Raw genomic sequence first — 21,655 nt, 5'->3', positions numbered from 1 at the left:
TTCCATCAGTGTCAAAATGACATGGCGAATGACTGAGTTACTGGATGTAAATAGATGAGTTTAAAGGCCATTTGTTTACTCCTTCATTTTTATTAAAGGATCAGGAGGGTTGGAGCTTTTGCTGATAGCTAGTTCATCTAAGGGAAGGTGAAAGAAGAAACCTACTTTTTTTAATTACCGCTGGGTGAAAATGGAAAATGCATGAGGGAAACAGTATTTTAGTATATATTGTACTAAAATTAGACATATCAAGTAATCATATTTTCTAATCCCTCTTTAAACTGATTTTGAAAGAAAATCTTTTATTGTAGTGTTCATAAAGAGAGGAAAAATGAAACTTGCATATTGCTGACTAAGGGAGTTGTTTATATCCTCTCATTACTTAGCAGGGAAGTAAGTGCCTCAAGTCCAATTTACTTAGATACCATAATGAAATAAAAGAGTCATTAAGTACAGATGGTTGTATTTTATGTTTGTGTGTTTGTGTGCACACAGTATGCTGAGTGTCTGTTCCCAGTGTGATGTTAACACTAATTTACTCATTATCGGTAATATGCCTGTGGTATGAGTAGAGAAGGAAGCTGAAGATTCACCCAGGAAGAGTGAAAGAATGGGTTGGACGTTTCATAATTCCAGTACATTTCCTGGTGCCTTCTTTTCCAGCCTTCTGTCTGCCTTGCTGCCTCTTTCTGCCTCTCTGTTGTCTCTGCCTTCTAGCAATTCCTCACCCTCGCTCTGCTTCCCTGCTGTTTCCTTTTTGCTGGCCTTCACATGACCTCTCTGTCTCCCTGGCTCCTTCACCACTGTCTGTATATTCCCTCATCACACCTACTCACATGCACCTACCACCCATGTCGTTTCCCCTAGATTCACCCATATTTTTCTCTTTTTGTCTTTCTCTCCTATCCCATAAAAGATCTGGGTATATTTCATAGGAATAATGAGTTAAATTTACAATTTCATTAGAGAGACACTAAATAGTTGCTCAAGTTCATCAAATGTATTAATATGTCTTTCTAAGGGCTCAGTTCCCTATAAGGGGTTTACTTAAATGCCAAAATGAACTGGGCTCATCTCTCACTTTTCCCACCAAAGCCATACGAACACCAATACTCAAAGGCTCCACCGTGTTAGTTGCTGATGGACCCGGAAAATTGTTTGTTAACCTCTGTAGAATATAATCTACAATCTTGGTGAGGGAGGAAATCAATTTAAGAAATTAAGAACCCTCAAGCACTTGTAGGTATGGTTTCTAAAGTTTGGAAGGAAGCTGTTTGTAAAAGCTTGTTCAGAATTCCTTTTAAAGGCTGAAAAATTAAAGATTATGCCAGCTTCTATGTAAGCTGCAGTAGTGGTATTGTGGGTCATGCTGAAAGTTGAGGAGAAATCTAGACTGTTGACTTAGTTATACAGCATCAATACGACCCTTTCCCATATGTATCTTCTAATGTTCTTTTTTCTGACCACTTCATTTTCTGTTTTCCTCATTCCCCAATTTTCAGTTAAAACTCAGCATGCAGATGCCAAGCTAATGTAAACTTAGAGTTCCCAAGTTTTCTAGTTCTGTGTGTGGGTGTGCATGTGTGCGTGTGCGCACAAGTGGGGACACTTCCCCTTTCCTTATCCAAATGAGAATCACGCGGATGTGACTCCCATGGGATGTGACTAAGGGCAGGCTACATGCGTCTTCCTCCTCATTTCACAGACCACCAGGAAGTTCCTATGTTTCTCTCCCTGTGCACTTACGTCAGAATCGCTGCTTGTGTGCTCTTGGACCAGTGCCCAGCATCTCCTCTCCAAGGAAAAATGGTGTAGGGAGTCCCATCTTCAGTGTCCTAAGCATGAATTCAGACTTTTAATTCCTTTTAATTTGCTTTTTAATTCCTTATCATTTTCCTGAGACCAGTTTATAGTGGTTATTACAATCAGAACAGGTAACAGTTTCAAATTGGGTATTAGATCTCACTGCTCCTATAATTCATGGTCATAACACTCTTTTTGTGGAACAACTTTATTGAGATACTGTTCACATCTACCATAAAATTCACCCTTGTTAAATACAATACAGTTTGGCAGTTTTTAGTTTATTCAGAGATACGCAGTCACCACCCCAATACACTCTTTCCAGAGGTCTCCTACCTTCCCCCATTCTGCCCAGTTTATCACCTTGCTGCAGGGACCTGCATCCTTTCAGTCGAGAGTGCTGTCTCTAATGGTCTTTCAGGGCTTTTAACTTTTTGTCTTCAGCCATCAACCCTCCTACCCTCCCATCCCCACTAAAAGTAAAAAAATCTGTTAACATTGTTAACAGCCATTCTATCTAAGGAAGTCTGTTCTTTTTCTTTTATTGTTCAGAGCAGTTTGTTTGTTTCAGTTTAAATTCTGTTATCTCAACCTCTCTCTTTCATAGCAGGCTCTAGGCCTTTTGCATAAATAAAACCTGCAGGGATATCTTTTTTATCTTCTTAAATCCTTCCCTTAGACTGTGGAAATGAGCAGCATTAAAAATTGTACTGTTTTTGATCCAAACACACAGGTCTAGTGCCAACCTCTCTCCTGAATTTCATCATAGCATTTCTCCAGGTCAGATTTCATCTTCTCTTTAAATCAGCTCATCTTTGAATTCTTAGTTCTAATAGCCATCATTTTTCCCATTCGCTTGAAAGCTCCTTGATGATTTACTTTTTTCTTCCCTTGCACCTACAATTCCTGACATCCAGTTAGTTGATAACTCATGTTCCTTTCACCTCCACCACGTTTCCTGCAGCTGTTCTCTCCTTTCCATTCCCAGTGCCGTCACCCCAGATTAGACCTGCATTTTTTTGTACTAACTTTCCTTGTTTCTTGCACCTCTGTTCTGTTTTACACACCTTCTGTCACATGCAATTTCTTTCTGTGCCAGATTGTTTCTGTACTTCACAATGCTCAGAAACTTGTCATTACCTACTGAATTAAAAATACAGACTAAAGTTATAGATGTCTAAGTAGGATTCAAGGTCTTCACCAAAACGGCCACCATCTGCCTTTTTGCCTTTTCTTGCCTACTTAAACCCTAGGTTCCAGCCAAACCCATCTGTTCACCAACATTTTATGAAGGACCTTGCTGCTTCCCAGCATCAGGCTCCATGTCTCATGCTCTGCCTCTGCATGGAAAGCCCTCTTCCAGTTTGCATCCCCATTCAGCAGCCTGGCCATTGGTCAGGAGCCATCTCAGACACTGTTGTCCATGCATCTTTCCGTATTCCCATGCCCTGCCAATCAGATCTATGTTCTGTTCGCTTTGGACTCCCACAGCATTTTCTCTTTTTTTTTTTTATTTTAACAGTATTTACTTTATTTGTTTATTTGGGTACTTGTCTGATCTGCTCTACTTGAATGTAATCTCTTTGAGCAGGTGTCTTGCTTTAGTTTCCCTGAAACACTGTCCACAGTGCCATTTATATAGTAGTAATAACAATAACAATAATGCCAGCTAACATTTTATTGAGCACTCACTATTTTGAGTTGAGTACTGTTCTAATAAATTTTCACGAGTTAACATATTTAATTCTGTTACCCTGTAAGGGAGGTGCTCTCCCCATGTTGCAGATGGGGATACAGGCACAGAGAGTTTGAGTAGTTACAAAGCAGCAGAATTGGGATTTGAATCCCCAGTGTCTTAGGACTTACGAGACCGTGTTCTTAACCTTCCTGTGTGCTGCCTTTTAGTAGGTACTTTGTAAATAATGAATTATACAAGAATGTTATTTTCTCTGGCTTGACTATAAACACAGAATTAGAAATAGTATGGAATACCATTGTTACCCAGTCCCCTGAATGGCAGTATTTTATTTATGCATCATTTCATCTGACTCTATTTAGTAGTGAATTATATAAAGCGTCTGCATGCAGATTGAATTATTTTCAGTAGAATGTCCTAAATGACAGACATTCCCACGTAAAGTAGATAGACTGTAGCTACCTTAGTTACATGTTCCCTGCTAGATGGGTTAAAGAATTTTGAAGGTAACTACCTTGATTAAAGATTTTTCCAGATAGGAAACCAGTGGAATTCTTTAAGCTCTTTCATGAGAATATCATGAGGCAACTAAGTATCTTAAATGTTTTAAATCCTATTTTCTGTAAATAATTTTCTGTTCTTCTCCTCCCCCCTTTTTTACAAAGCAAAGCCAGTGGTTGTTAATACCACCCCCGTGCGGATGTCAGTTCCACTTGTCTCAGCACAGACTGTCAAACAGGTGAGTATCACATCACTTCGTCTCTTGGCCTCTCCCAGACAATTTACTTTCAAAATTGAAAGTTAAGATTTAAGGTTAAGACGTTTATTTGTTTGTTTGTTTTTTTATATTGAAATATAGTTGATGTACAATATACATATTACCAGTGTACAATAAGTGATTCATCATTTTTAAAGGTTATACTCCATTTACAATTATAAAGTATGGGCTCTATTCCCCATTTTGTGCAATATACCCTTGTAGCTTATTTTATATATAATAGTTTGTAACTCTTAATTCCCTAAGTTTAAGAGATTCATACCGAATTGAGAAGCTGTAAAATTTACTTTTATAATCATTGGTATAATCATTCCTTTCTTTTTAGGTTGTTCCCAAACCAATCAATCCAACTTCACAAATAGTTACCAGCAGCCAGCCACAGCAACGGCTCATCATGCCGGCCACGCCACTGCCACAGATCCAGCCAAACCTCACCAACCTGCCACCAGGCACTGTGCTGGCACCGGCTCCAGGCACAGGGAATGTAGGCTATGCAGTGCTTCCAGCTCAGTACGTGACTCAGGTATGGGCAAAAAATTAAGTCACTGCATTTCATAAAGGCTAATTGGGTCTAAGATGTCTAGACTATCGCATTCTAAAACTACTCAAAAAATCTAACTTAGTGTTGGAATGGCTCTTTCCAAATCCTTGAAATGTTAATGAAAACTTCTAAGGGTATTTTTACATTTTTAGCGTTTAGAAATAAACAGCACAGGTCAGGTTTACAAGTCAGACAATTTGGAGCTGAGAGCAGTTTGGTGAGACGGCAAGATCATGCAGACATAAGAGAAAATAGATTGAGTTAAAATGAGCAGAATCCCAAATCAGTTTAGAAAGGACCATGCTCTTCCTCACATGTGAATATGATGCCTTTGACTTGTTCTTGGAAAATAGATTGTGAGATGCGTTTCCAGGTGACATATCTTTAGTGATCTGTCCAGATCTGGTCATCTTCAGATGACATCTGGCCATCTTTGGAATCAGAGCCATATATTACCTAGAGTTGGCTGGCTTGGCGTAGGAATGCTGCTTTCTAGGAGGCAGACAGAAGTTTTCTTTTTCATGTAAGAACCAAGCAAATTAGCACCATGTTCTAAGCTACTGAGTTGACCTACCCAGATTGTAAGAGAGAGAGAGGAACAGGAACCTTTCTGTGTACTTTAATGAAATGTATTTTGTAGTATGTTATGTGCCTACAGATTAAAAAAATTAATGTTCAGTATTTTTATCATTAGCATCTCTTTTCTTATGTTTAGAAATCAGTATAAATAAAAACTTAGTACATATGTAACTTCTCATTCTCTATAACTCGTGATGAATGATCAGTATAGTACCTGTTTTATTTGCAAGTAGACACATTGCATTTTTCTAGCTGGTACACGTTATTACAGTACTTTTGGGGCATTCATCTAGAATTTCCTAATGCTGACATACTTACTCCTTTGTGAAAGAATTTCTTGTATTTGTACCATGTAGTACTTCAAAATGTTTACATTGTTTTCACCTCTGGTATTAGTTTGGGTCTTTAGAAGAGTTCCATGAGTTGGTATATTTTTATGAAATTCTTCATTCTGTTTTTCCTATTTTAGTAGGTGAATGTGTGCTTCTTACTGATCACTATATCTAAAAGTATCCATTTTTGTAAATATGATCTAAAATAGCTTTTTTTATTTGTAGCTACAGCAGTCTTCATATGTGTCTATAGCAAGCAACTCAAACTTTACTGGAACACCTGGTATCCAGACCCAGGCAAGGCTTCCATTCAATGGGTGAGTAGTTTGAATATATGTAAATTAAGATGTTGGATCAGATTAAATAAAGCATCAAATATATGCATTTCAAAATATATGTATATGTGAGTATTTGACTTTTTTTCCCTTCAAAGATATGTGGGCATGCCTCTGTGGTTCTTTTTATTTTGAAATACTTTGAACAGAAGTTGCAGGAATAGTCAGAGAACTCCCAAATTATCTTTTACTTGGATTCATCAGTTATGCCACATGTATTTTATTACTTTCTCTCTGTCTCTCTTCTCCTTCTCTCTCATCCTGAATATGTTTTTTAAATGATTCTATTTTTTAAATTATTGTTAGATCTTTGCTTTTTTGTTTGTTTGTTTGTTTTTTAATCTGTTAATTGCTGCCTTTGCAGTATTGTTTGAGAAGCAGTTCTTAGTTAATTAGTTGGAACCAGGCTACCTTACCTCTCCCCTTCCAAATTCCAACCTCACACACCCTTTTCTACTTACTACCTTTTATAATTGACTCCTAAAGTCTTTAAGAGATTTCAACTTTAGTTCTCTCAGAAGGAAGAGTATTTTTTGTGGAGTGTTCTTTAGAAGCTGTTGATAACTTCCTTTTCTTTTTTTTAATCCTTATCTTGGCTCTCTACCTTTTTTTTCGTCTTACAGCTTGCTTTTGAACTTAATGTAAATGAAACAACATAGCAAACTTTTATTAGAGATGGATACATTTGTTAAAGCTTTATTTTAGGAGGAATTTACAGATTGGAGACTTTTCTAATTTTAAATAGTTATCTTTAATTGATTAAAATATATGTCTTTTGTGTGTGTGTCCATATTAGCATAATCCCATCAGAGTCTGCCAGTCGGCCCAGAAAGCCCTGTAACTGTACAAAATCGCTGTGTTTGAAATTGTAAGTCTTTTTGCTACTGTTTCCTTATTTGATATAACTGAAAATGCTTCTTTCTTTTTGGTGGGGGTGGTAAATTAGGTTTATTTATTTTTGGTGGAGGCACTGGGGATTGAACCCAGGATCTTGTGCATGCTAAGTATGCACTCTACCACTAAGCTCTACCCTCCCCACTGAAAATGCTTTTAAAAATAAATGGACTTAACTAAAAATTCATAACAGACCAATTTCATAAGTCTAAGTAAAAAAACAAGTGAATGTTTGAGCACATATGACAATGTAAAAGTACTCCTTCCTTCCTTCCTTCCTTCCTTCCTTCCTTCATTCATTCAGAGTATTTACCATGGGTGAGGCGCTGGAGTAGGGGTTAGGGGCATAGCAGTGTGAGACAGATGTGGTCTCTGTCCTTACTAGTAAGTTTGATCTGATTTATGACCTTTGTATTTGGTCTCCTAAATGAGTAGTTTTTTAAATCGTTGATTAATTTGCTTGTTAGTACTAAAGTAAGAGATTTGATGTGAAACAGTTAAATGAAAGCACTGGTCTTATTTATGGGTGTTTAGAATCCAAAGAAACATGACAGTAGTTCAGGTGAGCAGGTTCCACAGGTAGAATATAGCCCATGTTTTTCCTTTTTCATGTTTTTGAAATAACTTACTTTTGGGGCACATGGAATCATGTAGCTCTTGTGCTGACAGCTGTTACTACTAGAACTAAATTTTTAAACTAAAATTTTTGAACCTTGTCATGTGGTTGACAATCAGTATATGTTGTTAACTCTGTAAGTTGGTGACTCTTGAGTGCATTTCTAAAATGCTTTACTGCATATACAATGCTATTAAATAAAATAATTTCTAGTTTTGTTTAACAGTATGGCTTACATTGATTTTTATGTTCCAGATATTGTGATTGCTTCGCAAATGGTGAATTTTGCAACAACTGCAATTGTACTAATTGTTATAATAACTTGGAACATGAAAATGAAAGGCAAAAAGCAATAAAGGTGATTATTTTTTATTTCACTTTAACTGATAAAAATTTTCAATTTTACCTGGTTTGTGTTGAATGCAAGTATTTTACACAGAAAATTAATTCCCTTTGCGAAGTTTAAGTTTAATCTACTATAACTAACATCGCTTGATGTTTGATCTGTTTTGATAGGCATGCCTTGACAGAAACCCAGAAGCTTTTAAGCCTAAGATAGGGAAAGGAAAGGAGGGAGAATCAGATCGACGTCACAGCAAAGGATGTAATTGCAAACGATCAGGATGTCTTAAAAACTACTGTGAATGCTACGAGGTGAGGTGCTGGGTGGGGAAAACAGTCTAACCATCTTTTGAAAATAACTTCAGAAAGGGCATACAATAAAAATTGACTTGGAAATTGGGAAATTGACTTTGCTATTGCAGTTTGAAAATGTGCACAGTCAGCCCAAGAGACCTAATTTGAGGGAGGACCTACTTTCTGGCCTCCCAAGCAGGGTTTCAGAGGAGCAGTACCTTGGTTTTGTTATTAGAGCTCAGGGTCTCACGAGCTGACTTACCAACTCATAATTTCTTGGTCATTATACCTGAAAGTATGAGAATCACAGCACCAGTTTATTGATTTTCAATAAAATAACATCAAAGTGGACTGGAAACTCTATAGTAGTGGTTCTCCACTAGGGGTATTACGACCCAGTCTCTTTCCCCCACAGCTTTTTGGAAATATATGTGGATAATAAAATAGCTACACTCCAGGTTGCAGTCCTGAAAGTATAGACTTCTCTTGCCCCAAATGCCAGTAGTGCCCTGTTGAAGAACATTGCTCTGTGGAAAACTAAGTTATGTTGAGAAGTTTGTGTTATGAGCATAGAAGTAGCTAAGGAGGAATATGTAATAGCTGGATGAGGTTTTGGTCATTGTGAGGTGATTGCATCCATTTTTACTATTTCGTCACCCCACTCAATTGACTGTTTTGATTTATTGGTCGGGCTACTTTTCTGGAAAATATGTATTGAAACTATTTTGACAGATGCCATGTAAATCATCTGCTTCTTGTTTCAGACAAAGTACTGTATAGTTTATTATTTTCATTTTCAAAGCTTAAATAAAACAATCTAGTCATGCCCAAGATTAACACTAGAAGACTATTACAGTTTTCTTGACTCACCCAGAACTCTTCACTGACAGTCTTTTGAGTTGAGTCATTACTATTTCTCATCTACTAAATTTTTATTCTTTCAACTTTCATATTCAGAGGGAAATAGTATTTTTAGTTTTGGCAGAAGGCCTGGCCTTGCACTTGGTGAAGTGATGCCAGTGAGGACGGCACTCTCCCCGGCCAGGTTTGCTCGGCTCCAGGAGCGAGTGCCTGCGGCTGCATGCCCGCCCTCACCCAGCGTGGCATAGTAGATTTTGTGTACTGTATTCTGTCTGTATTGAATAATTTCAGAGGGCAAATACTCCTTTCAGGAGGTATAGTAAAGTAACATTTTGTTAGTCCTAAAGTCAACAGGAGTGAAAATTGCATATAATCAAAATTATTTTTGAAAGTCTCTTAAACAATGTATCAGAGTCCAACAAGTCAGTTTTTTATCCAGTCTTGGGAAAGACTGACTCTTTTGTTTGAACACCTGATGAAATAGTGGCTTCAGTTCATAAACCATGTCATACAAAAATTGTCATGAATATGTAAAAATGTAAGCTGTAAAACCAGGCCCACAAAAAAAAAGAGAAAATGGAAACTGATATGAAGCTGGGTCAGAAGGGCAAAGAAACCCTTTCTTGCATATGGCATCGAAAAATCAATATATACTAAGCATATGAAATTCAGACAGACATAAACTAATGATTTCATTGAACCGATTGATCACTCTGTGAATTAATAGATGTAGAAAAGGCAGTGGACTGGTTGAAATATGTTAGAAAAGAGAAAGCTGCCCTATCTATTATAATAAAATCCTTTACAGTCAGGACATAACAGCATTTAATAAACAATGTGTTGTTCTAAAAGACCAAAACGTGGGAAAATTTGAAATACACTGGACTTTGACTAGCAGTGGCTATTTGACTCACTGTTAATTAGCTGTAATGTCTGACAGTTTGTGTTCATTGTTGGTCTTTTGAATTAAATTGTCTCTTGTGGTCCAGTTGGTTTGCATCTGGATAACACATTCATGTTCCTTTCACATGCCTTTCAAGGCTTGTTGATTGAATGAGTGACTGTCCACAACATTTAAATGATCTTGATCATGCCTTCTCTTGTGACCTTCCCCCCCCTTCTTTTTTTTTTTTTGCCACAAGGGAAGTTGAATTAGCAAAGCTAAATTGATGCCTTGTTATTTTAATTTCTTCCTCCTGAGTTCCTATTAGACATTATTAGGATATACTTTCTTATAATTCTTAAAACTTAATCCGAATTACCATTATTGGTATATCCTCCCCTTCCCCCAGGTTAGGGATTTTCCATTAGACACTTACGAAGTATTGCTTCAGTTGGGTTCCCAGACTGGCTCATAGTAATCCAGTTAACTAAAATGTATATCCATTTTTCCCCTTGGTAAATGGAGTTTATTAGTGTATTGTAAGAAAGGAACAAGGTAGATGTGTTCATAATACAATGTTTGTATTGCTAGATCCTGTAGAGAGAAAGGACAGTAGGTTTGTTAATTTATTTAAATTGATCTGGGTTCACTGAAGAAAATGCAACCAACAAAATATATTAAAATTTACTAGGAGTCTGGGAAATGTAAATTAAAGAGCAATGAAATCTTACTTTACCTCTTCCCCCCCGTCAGATTGGTAAATATTAAAAAGAGTTATAATATACATTGTTAGAGGGCATGTGGGAAAGGCTTCATTTTTACATTGCTGATGAGATGTGAGGTGTTATATAGCCTTTTGACAAAACAATCTGGCCGCATCTATAAAACTAAAATACATGTACCCTTTGACCGGTGAGCCCAATTCTTCTAGCTCATAGAAATAAAAGCATAATATATATAAAAAATCTTCTTATGCGTTCTTTGTAGAACTCAAGATCTGGCAACAAAATAGGAGAGTGAATGCCCAAATAAAATGTGGCACAGCCATACCAGGGATTACTACCCAGCTGTTCAATAGAGTGAATTCAGCCCCTGCCAGGTGCCTTGGAGGGAGAGATTCCATGAAGTATAGTGTGAGAAAAGGGAGATGCAGAAAAGTGGGTATCATTTACGTAAATGATTATGTAAAACAAACTAAAACAAAGGAGACTTCTATATTTGTAAATTAACATATATGTACATATATGTTAATTTACATATGTCTGTGTTTTTCATTAAATATACACATAGCTTAGATATTTTTACATGAAAGGACACACTGGTTTAATATATAACACTGAAGTGTTTGGGGAATCTGGAGAGGAGGTTTAGGAAGGAGGAGGTATCAGTAATAAAAAAACGTCTATGAAATCCCTTTAATGTGATATTGTGTGTGTGTTTGCATACGTAGGAGGTTATCAGCATGCTAATGGTTGCTGATTGAGGTTGCTGGATTCTGAATGACTTTTATTTTTTAATATTGTAATGTATCACTCATATTTTTTAATAAATAATACATTATCGAGATTACAAGACCATAGAAAAAAATCAACCAAACCAAAAGCTGGTTTTTTGAAAAAGTAAATAAAATCGACAAACCTCTGGCCAAACTCACAAAGAAGAAAAAAGAGAGAGCACAAATTAGCAAAATAAGAAAGGAAAATGGAGAAATTACAACAAACAAAATAGAAATACAGAATATCATACGAGAATACTATGAAAAACTATATGGAACCAAACTGGATAACCTAGAGGAGATGGACAAGTTTCTGGAAACATACTGTCCACCAAAACTGAATCAAGAAGAAACTGAACACTTGAACAATCCGATCACTAGAAAGGAAATAGAAATAGCAATTAAAAACCTCCCTACAAATAAAAGTCCAGGACCAGATGGCTTCACTGGGGAATTCTACCAAACATACAAAGAAGAACTCATACCAGTCCTTCTCAAACTCTTCCAGACGATTGAAAAGGAGGGAATACTCCCAAACTCATTCTATGAAGCCACCATTACCCTGATACCAAAACCAGGCAAAGACACTACAAAAAAAGAGAATCATAGGCCAATATCACTGATGAACATAGACGCCAAAATCCTCACCAAAATTTTAGCAAATAGAATCCAACAACACATAAAAAAGATTATACATCATGACCAAGTGGGGTTCATCCCAGGGACACAAGGCTGGTTCAACATACGCAGCTCAATCAATGTAATGCATCACATCAACAAGAGAAAGGACAAAAACCACATGATCATCTCAATCGATGCAGAAAAAGCATTTGATAAAATTCAACACCCATTTATGATAAAAACTCTCACCAAAGTGGGTATAGAGGGAACATTTCTCAACAAAATAAAAGCTATATATGACAAACCTACAGCCAGCATAGTTCTCAATGGTGAAAAACTCAAAAGCTTCCCACTAAAATCTGGGACAAGACAAGGATGCCCACTATCACCACTCCTATTCAACATAGTCCTGGAAGTCCTAGCCACAGCAATCAGGCAAGAGAGAGAAATAAAAGGGATCCAAATTGGAAAAGAAGAGGTAAAAGTGTCATTATATGCTGATGACATGTTACTATATATAGAAAACCCTAAAAGGTGCACAAAAAAGCTACTAGAGCTGATTGACGAATTCAGCAAGGTAGCAGGTTACAAAATTAACGTTCAAAAATCAGTTGCCTTTCTTTACACTAACGATAAATCAACAGAAAAAGAAAGTAAAGAAACAATCCCCTTTAAAATAGCACCCAAAGTAATAAAATATCTGGGAATAAATCTAACCAAGGAGGTGAAAGAATTATACACAAAAAACTATAAACCATTGATGAAGGAAATTAAAGAAGACTTTAAAAAATGGAAAGATATTCCATGCTCTTGGATTGGAAGAATCAATATTGTTAAAATGGTCACACTGCCCAAGGCAATCTACAGATTTAATGCAACCCCTATCAAATTACCCAGGACATATTTCACAGAACTAGAACAAATCATAATAAAATTTATATGGAACCATCAAAGACCTAGAATTGCTAAAGCATTACTGAAGAGAAAGAAAGAGGCTGGAGGAATAACTCTCCCAGACTTCAGACAATACTATAGAGCTACAGTCATCAAGACAGCATGGTATTGGTACCAAAACAGACATATGGACCAATGGAACAGAATAGACAGCCCAGAAATGAACCCACAAACCTTTGGTCAACTCATCTTTGACAAAGGAGGCAAGAATATACAATGGAATAAAGACAGTCTCTTCAGCAAATGGTGTTGGGAAAACTGGACAGCAGCATGGAAAACAGTGAAGCTAGAACACTCCCTTACACCATATACAAAAATAAACTCAAAATGGATTAAAGACTTTAACATAAGACAAGATACAATAAACCTCCTAGAGGAAAACATAGGCAAAACATTATCTGACATACATTTCAAAAATTTTCTCCTAGAAGAAATAAAAGCAAGAATAAACAAATGGGACCTAATGAAACTTACAAGCTTCTGCAGAGCAAAGGAAACCAGAAATAAAACAAGAAGAAAACCTACGGAATGGGAGAAAATTTTTGCAAGTGAAACCAACAAAGGCTTGATCTCCAAAATATATAAGCAGCTCATACGACTCAATAAGAAAAAAATAAACAACCCAATCCAAAAATGGGCAGAAGACCTAAACAAGCAATTCTCCAAGGAAGACATACAAATGATCAAAAAGCACATGAAAAAATGTTCAATATCACTAATTATCAGAGAAATGCAAATCAAAACTACAATGAGGTATCACCTCACACCAGTCAGAATGGCCGTCATTCAAAAATCCAAAAATGACAAATGCTGGAGAGGCTGTGGAGAAAGGGGAACCCTCCTACACTGCTGGTGGGAATGCAGTTTGGTGCAGCCACTATGGAAAACAGTGTGGAGATTCCTCAAAAGACTAGGAATAGACTTACCATATGACCCAGGAATCCCACTCCTGGGCTTGTACCCAGAAGGAAATCTACTTCAGGATGACACCTGCACTCCAATGTTCATAGCAGCACTATTTACAATAGCCAAAACATGGAAACAGCCTAAATGTCCATCAACAGGTGACTGGATAAAGAAGAGGTGGTATATTTATACAATGGAATACTACTCAGCCATAAAAACTGACAACATAATGCCATTTGCAGCAACATGGATGCTCCTAAAGAATGTCATTCTAAGTGAAGTAAGCCAGAAAGAGAAAGAAAAATACCATATGAGATCGCTCATATGTGGAATCTAAAGACTCATGGACAGAGAATACAGACTTGTGGTTACCAGGGGGGTAGAGGGTGGGAAGGGATAGACTGGGATTTCAAAATTGTAGAATAGATAAACAAGATTACACTGTATAGCACAGGGAAATATACACAAAATGTTATGATAAATCACAGAGAAAAAAATGTGACAATGAGTGTGTATATGTCCATGAATGACTGAAAAATTGTGCTGAACACTGGAATTTGACACAACATTGTAAAATGATTATAAATCAAAAAATGTTAAAATAAATAAATAAATAAATAATACATTATTTATATCAGGAGAAAAATCTGTGTAAGGGGCAAATTGATGTGGGAGGCCTCAGACAAACATTGTATACGGCCCAGGATGCCTGACCTGTCCACATGCATAGCTGGCCCCTTTGGTGTTTGTCAGCAAGAGATGCTTCCATTTTATCTTATGTCAGCTGACTAGCTAATTCTATTATCTACTGATTTATAGTCTACTATACTGATGTCTTTTGGTTTTGACTTGTAAGCTTTGCTTGTGTAAATCTTTCAGGCAAAAATAATGTGTTCCTCAATATGCAAATGTATTGGCTGTAAGAATTTTGAAGAAAGCCCAGAAAGAAAGACATTGATGCACTTGGCAGACGCAGCCGAAGTAAGGGTACAGCAGCAAACGGCAGCAAAGACTAAGTTATCCTCTCAAATTTCAGACTTGCTTACTAGGCCAACACCAGCTTTGAATAGTGGAGGAGGAAAGTAAGTCAATATTTTAATATCTTTTTATAGTAAGATATATTCATTTTTGGTAAAGTTTCCTTTCTGGGGCAAAATTGAGCTCATACTTTGGGTTGTTGCAAACCTGACTTTTGCATTTTCTATCTTTAATTACTTGTAAAGGAATTGAAAAGTAAGAGAAAAACCACTGTCAGATGTATTGTACAGTTCTAAAATGCGCAGCGGTGCTTTGGGTCACTGTGCTTAATTTAATTGGCTGTTTCCCTGCTTAAATGAGATAATTATGTAATTTGACAAACCCTGAAGAAAACCAAAATTTTTATACCACCAGGTTGTGTCTTATTCATATTTTTGCACATTCTTGCCTTCTCTTGCCTTTTCTGTGCCTTGTGGCGCTTGCTCCACCCTCTTGGAGCACCTCCTACACGCCGTGCTGTTGTAGCTCCGTACTTCCCTGGATTGCCGAGCTCCGGAGCAGGAGGCTGGGGCTTTACGGTCAGGCCAGCCTGAGTTCAGACACAGCCTGTGCTCTGTAATAGTCTGTGACTTTGACAAGCACCTCACCTCTCAGCCTCACCTCGGGTTTTCTTATTCTTCAAATCACCCTTACCACGTGGCTGTGAGGCGTAAAGCAAAGGGCCAGTGCAACATAGTTTCCTGACTTGGATTTGTATTAGTTTGTTAGAGGTTAATTTGAGGAATTATCAAGTGGAGTGAGCCTTACAAATGGTATTTTATTTAAAATGCCTAAGTTGAAATAAGCTACAACTTATAAAATTTATAAAAGTAAGGCTTTTGTACAAAATATTTCAGACATTAGTTCTAAAGAACTCTTACAACTGGAATATAATCAGCAAAAGGTTCTTGACTGAATGAAGTGGAAGCGGGCAGACATCTTAATGAGGGGTATGATGGGGTCCTTCCTGGTCGCCTGCTTTCAATAAACCTTCAGAATATGAACTCATCTCCTTGTGGAGATTAAAGGTACTGCTAAACTAAAATATTTACAATCAATTTTTCAACTTGGGAAAATGTTTGATATTATGAAGTGTGAAAGAGCACAAAATGATACATTATGGTCAAAACTAAGTTAAAAAAATGTATAAAAAAAGTTCTACCAGCATGCTAACAAGTTTTTGAGTGGCAAAAATTTGAATTTTTTTTTTACTTTCCTGTAGTTTCCAAATATAACATGTACTATTATTATACTGTATTACTTAATTATATTTTAATACCTATTGTAATATTTTAATTTTATAATATTTTCTAATTTAAAGTCCTTTTTGTATTTTAAAGATGGCTATAAAACTGTAGCAGCCCAGATCCTTACCCTGTCTTGACATAGTGGACCTTAATTTCACTTGTTTTGTTTTGCAGTTTCTATCAGTGACTGCTCTTACAGGTTGTGGAGTTAGTGGTTAGATTAGGGACCCTGATTCTCTCTCTCATAGGCTTTAAGACTTAGCTACTTATAGCAAGCCTCAGGATGTATTGCTCTGTTAAGTACTGAATAGTTCAGGTCTTTATGAATGAAATTCCACATACAGAATAGCATTTGGTGACCCCATTGTTTTGTTTTGTTACCATGAAATAATGCACAAGTCTGGTGTGCTTTTTTGTTTTTTTACAAACACTATATGGGACTATGGGAGAGTGCTTTATTTTCTGTGTTGTTCAGGAGATGGTGCTTTCAAAGCCCAGTATTATTCATTCATTCAGCAGATACTCATGAAGTGTCTCTGTGTGTTGGGAACTATTCTAGGCAGTGAAGAAACAACAGTAAATGAAACAAAAATTATACTTGTAGAGTTTACATTCATGAATTGGGAGGAAAAATCCAGTCAACATGCAGAATTACATCTTTCAGTTAACCAGATAACCTTGTCTAGATAGTAAGATATGTATTTTATATGAAATATTGTATTTTAAAAATATACTCAATAATAAAACCAGATGTTACTTTTTAAAAGCTCTTTAGGATGTGCTTGCGTTTGTTGCAAAAACTGTGACGTTCGCTGTGCTTGGTGAATCATGAAAATGTCGACAAATCCCCAGGTGAAAGAGTGTCAGCACTGTTGTTGTTATTCACACCATCTCTCTCCTTTCTCAAAAATCATTTCAGATTGCCGTTTACATTTGTAACTAAGGAAGTAGCTGAAGCCACGTGTAACTGCCTCCTTGCCCAGGCAGAGCAGGCAGACAAGAAGGGAAAATCAAAGGCAGCTGCTGAACGGATGATACTTGAGGAATTCGGACGATGTTTGATGAGCGTCATCAACTCTGCGGGAAAAGCAAAAAGTGACCCTTGTGCCATGAACTGCTAACTCTTGCACAAAGAATGGTGAATGGAAATGTACGGAAAATTGAAGGTGCAGGGACACTTGATTTTCTGGAAGATAGTTTAACAACTGTTGTATTGTTAATTCAGTCCCTCTGAGATCTGAAATTATAATATTGAAAGAGAAGAAATTTTAAATAAGGAAATTAGTACATTTGAAATCTTAAGTTAAATCTGCTTATGCCCCTTCTAAATTGAATTTTTTCTTTATTGTATTATATAGATTATTAATTTGCTTGGGTTTCTTAAGAACTAGATGTTCTTTCCTTCTGATTCTATTGATAAAGAACATTTATAAATTGCTATAATTTATAGTGTATGGCGTTGTATGACTTTGTTCCAGTAGAAAAAGCCAAAGAAGCATTGGCATTACCCAGTCATTATTTAGTACTAGATCTAGAAAATCAGCAGATAGAATGTCTACATGAACAGATTCTTACAAAAAATATTCAAGTGACATTTTGTGTTTACAAATGCACTATCTTTTTAAGAAAAATCAACTTTTTAGAGGGCGGATTCTGGAGTAATACCCTGTTGCCACTTTGGGAATTGTCGGAAGAGGAAGTAATCTTCAGGCACACTTTTAAGATAAAAAAATTTTTTTTTTTAAAAAAACAAGTGAAGTGTTAAGGGACAGTAAATAATTCTCAAAGGACAGGCAATTTGTTTCCATAATAAGGAGTGACTAGGAAATGCTCTGGGATGTTTCCATTTTCTTTTGAGGAGGTGGTATGTATTTGAAATAATAAATTGTCAAAGTGATTGCTGGGTACTATTAAAATGAAAGGCGCATATGAATAGAAGTAAACATATCTTTATTATGTAGTGATAAAGTAGAACCTCACATAATTACCAGGTGTAAAATTTGGCTTGGATGGATAAATAAAGAATATTGAAGCTCACATGAATTTAGGGAAGGATTTTTGATCTATACAAACAGTTCTCTTTATAGGCTTTTGAACTAAGAGGTTTCAAAACAATATATTATCTCTTACTTGATTTACTCAAATGGTCCTAACAAAGCTTTCAAAATTGTAGTGGGATTTCTTTTTATAAGGGAAGCTTAATATGGCATTATTTTTAGCCAGTGGTTTGGTAAGCTGAAGGTATGAGTGTTTTCATACAATTACTAAAATAATCTAAATCATTTTTGGTAATTCAGAATTCAAAAGCTTTATGAATTTAAGAGCCTGTTATAATAGGACTCTGGATTTTATGATGAGAAAAAACCATGTTGGAATTCAGGCATTTTGTTGGTTACCTTAATCCTCAGTAATTATTAGTAAATGATTATTACATTTCCTACAAGGAATCTATAGTTGTATGTATTAAGTGTGTATATATGTTCATATGAACATGCAAGATATAGGCAATAGAAATTAAGTAATCCAAAAGAAGATTCCGTTATTCATTATCTTCCTTTTGAAATTTGGATTTATACAATTATAGTGCAGTAACTTTAAATGTAGATAGTGCAAACATTCTTAGCACCTCAACCTAGTATGTTTAATTAAAATTTGTATAAATGTAAATTAGTGTAAGAGGATAAAATAATATCTAATCAAGTTATTTTTCAAAAAAATTACCACACCTTTTTGGTCTAAATCTAAACTTTGTTCATTTTGTACATATTCTGTGTTTAATTCTAATTGCACCTTTGTGATGTGTATTTATATACAGTGTGCAGAAAATGTTTGTGAAATTTGGATTACAATTGTAGTTATGTATGATGGCATTGCTTGAGAATGTTTTGCTTGTAAAAATTTGAAGGTGCAATCAATCAAATGCTACTAGTTTTTCTGATTTTCAAGAAGCTATCTAAAGTATTAAGCATTTTTCTTCCTGTGTAGTACTTACTAAACAACTTTTTGTATTTAGGCATTTGCATCAAATTGCTGAACAAGATTAATATCCACATTAATTCAACAATTTTAAAAGACTATTTGGGGAGGGTTGGGTTTATTATTTTTTAGCTCTATTTACATCCCAAAGTAGAAAGATTAAATTTATATTTACTAGAGCTATTCAAAGAATACACTTTTCTATATTGTAAAAACAGGACAGCAGAGTAAATCATACAAAAAATAAACATTTATACTATTCTGTAAAAAAAGATTCTGCATTTTTTTCTTTAGTAACACTACTTTTAACCATTTAATATGCAAGAAACTTTTAAATAATACCTGATTTTAAGTAAATTTGACATTACTTCTGAAAGCACACAACTAAAAAAGCTGTATCATTCTGCCCAGTTATTAACATAAATTGCTTTGAAATGAGAATATGTCTTCTCTTTTTTCTACTGTTTCTTCTAAAGGCAGAAACTCAGTCTACTCTTTCTTTTAATGTTTGGTATTTTTATGGTGAACACCTTTCTTTAAATTCCTTTTCTCTCAAGAACTAAAAGCAACCTATAGGTCTTATCTCTGGATTATATGAGAAACAGAAACATGTTACAGGTAATAAAGTAAGTGGAGCAGTGACTCTGGGGGAGACTGCTTTAGCTTCCCCATTCTTTGATCTGGACAACGGACGTTTTCTCAGTCTTATGTAAAATGTGAATAAAAACGCCATTAGAAAAGTTTTCTATTTTTATTGTTTTATGACACAAATAGCTAAGAAATGAATCCGTGTTATGTAAATACAGCTTTCAAACCAGAACCTCCAGCCCTACCTGTGGTCATATTGCATCCCTTAAGTATTTTATATAGGAATTCTGTAGCAGCAACCCAAAGGAGAGGGAAGCCAGTCAGCTAGAAAGCCTTTACTATTAAAATATGACTTAGAACTGTTTTTTTTCCTTGTTTGGACTTCTTTAACGCACATTTTGTCATTATCTATGGACTAAATGTGAGCTTTTTACGGTCCAAATGATTTTATAAATTGTAAGATATAAAGGCTTTAATTAAAAAATTTTTTAGTTTAATGAGAGCATATAAGTCATTTTTAGTTTACTCAAAAGCAGTAAGAAAGTTTAAGTATCTTCAGGGTAACGTTTATTTTATAAGGCCACAGACTTTAACATAACTATAATTTATAATTATATTAGTAAATGAAATCTGACAATAAATAAAAAGAATACATCATGACCAGGTTGGGTTTATCTCAGAAATAAAGGTTCGCCCAACATTAAAAAAAAAAAAAATCAATGTAGTTCAATGTATTGGCATACAAAAGAAAAACCATGTGATCACTGCAAAAACTGCAGAAAATAACCTTTTGAATATACCTACTAGATTGTATGCTTTAAAAGGGCAAATACTGTGGTACGTAAATTATCTCAATTTTTTTTCTAAAAAAAGGTGCGGAAAAATCATTTGACGAAATTCAACACACCACTTATGATTAAAAAAAAAAACAAAAACAACTTCAGCGAACTAGGAATAGAAGGGATCCTCAACCAAAAGAGCCTACAGCTAACCTCATATGAATGGTGAAGAATGAATGTTTCCCCTAAGATTGGGAACACAACACTTCTCCTGAACATTGTATTTAAGGGCACTGTACAATAAGGTCTTTTTATTAAAAAGGCCACAGATGAGAAATGAATAAATATGACAATATCTATTTGTGGATGATGTGATTTCCTATATAGGAAAGTCAAAGGAGCTAGATAAAAAGGTACTAAGACTAATAAGTGAGTTTTACAAAGTATGCAAAAGTGTATTTCTACACAGTAGCAATGAACATTTAGAAACTAAAATTCTAAAATTACCATTTATAGTAGCATAAAACATGAAATGTAACAAAAGTACATACAAGATCTGTATGTGAAATGCAGAAAACACTGATTAGAAAATCAAAGACAACCTTAAGAAAAAATACATATATATACACACATCATGTTCATGGATTGGAACATTCAATATTGAGATGTCATTTCTCCTCAAGTCTATAGATTCAACGTTAACTCCAGTCAAAATCTCAGCAGGGGGTTCTAAAATCAAGCTGATTGTAAAGCTTATATGGAAAGGTGCAACTAGAATAGTCAAACATTTTTGAAAAAAGAACAAAGTTGAGGACTCCTTCCTGACTTCAAGTCTTATATAAGGCTAGTCAAGATAGTGTGGTATTGGTGAAAGACCCACAGGTCAAGGAAACAGAGCCCAGAAATAGATTCATATATATGTGATCAGTTTTTGGCAAGGGTTCATAGGTAATTCACTGGAAAACAATAGTCCTTTTAACAAATGGTGCTAGGATACCCATATGTAAAAAAATATGAACTTACAGTACACACCAAAATTAACCAAAAATGGATCATAACCTAAATGCAAAACCTAAAACTGCAAAATATCAACAAGAAAACATAGGAAAAATCTCTGT

The 21,655-nt window shown here is 35.5% G+C and overlaps 1 protein-coding gene across 8 annotated transcripts in view; it reads left to right on the top strand.

Annotated features, from left to right (window-relative positions):
* Positions 1–20,896, top strand: part of LIN54 (lin-54 DREAM MuvB core complex component) — a 67,140-nt gene extending 46,244 nt beyond the window's left edge. For 6 of the 8 annotated variants that reach the window (XM_072942673.1, XM_072942662.1, XM_006198201.4 and 3 more), the window contains exons 6-13: positions 4,165–4,238; positions 4,603–4,800; positions 5,955–6,046; positions 6,861–6,932; positions 7,830–7,932; positions 8,091–8,228; positions 14,810–15,012; positions 17,114–19,442. In XM_072942673.1, coding sequence (XP_072798774.1) covers positions 4,165–4,238; positions 4,603–4,800; positions 5,955–6,046; positions 6,861–6,932; positions 7,830–7,932; positions 8,091–8,228; positions 14,810–15,012; positions 17,114–17,315 — 1,082 coding nt within the window. In that variant the 3' untranslated portion in view covers positions 17,316–19,442. Of the gene's footprint in view, positions 1–4,164; positions 4,239–4,602; positions 4,801–5,954; positions 6,047–6,860; positions 6,933–7,829; positions 7,933–8,090; positions 8,229–14,809; positions 15,013–17,113; positions 19,443–20,631 lie in introns of those variants that run through there. The other 2 variants (XM_072942660.1, XM_072942656.1) reach the window with 2 other exon arrangements.
* Positions 20,897–21,655: the final 759 nt, after the last annotated feature.

The sequence above is a fragment of the Vicugna pacos genome, chromosome 2 (assembly GCF_048564905.1).
Source record: "Vicugna pacos chromosome 2, VicPac4, whole genome shotgun sequence".
In the NCBI taxonomy this organism is placed as follows: Eukaryota; Metazoa; Chordata; class Mammalia; order Artiodactyla; family Camelidae; genus Vicugna; species Vicugna pacos.
The sequence above is the reverse complement of the archived record's forward strand: the minus strand, read 5'-3'. Positions and strand labels throughout refer to the sequence as shown.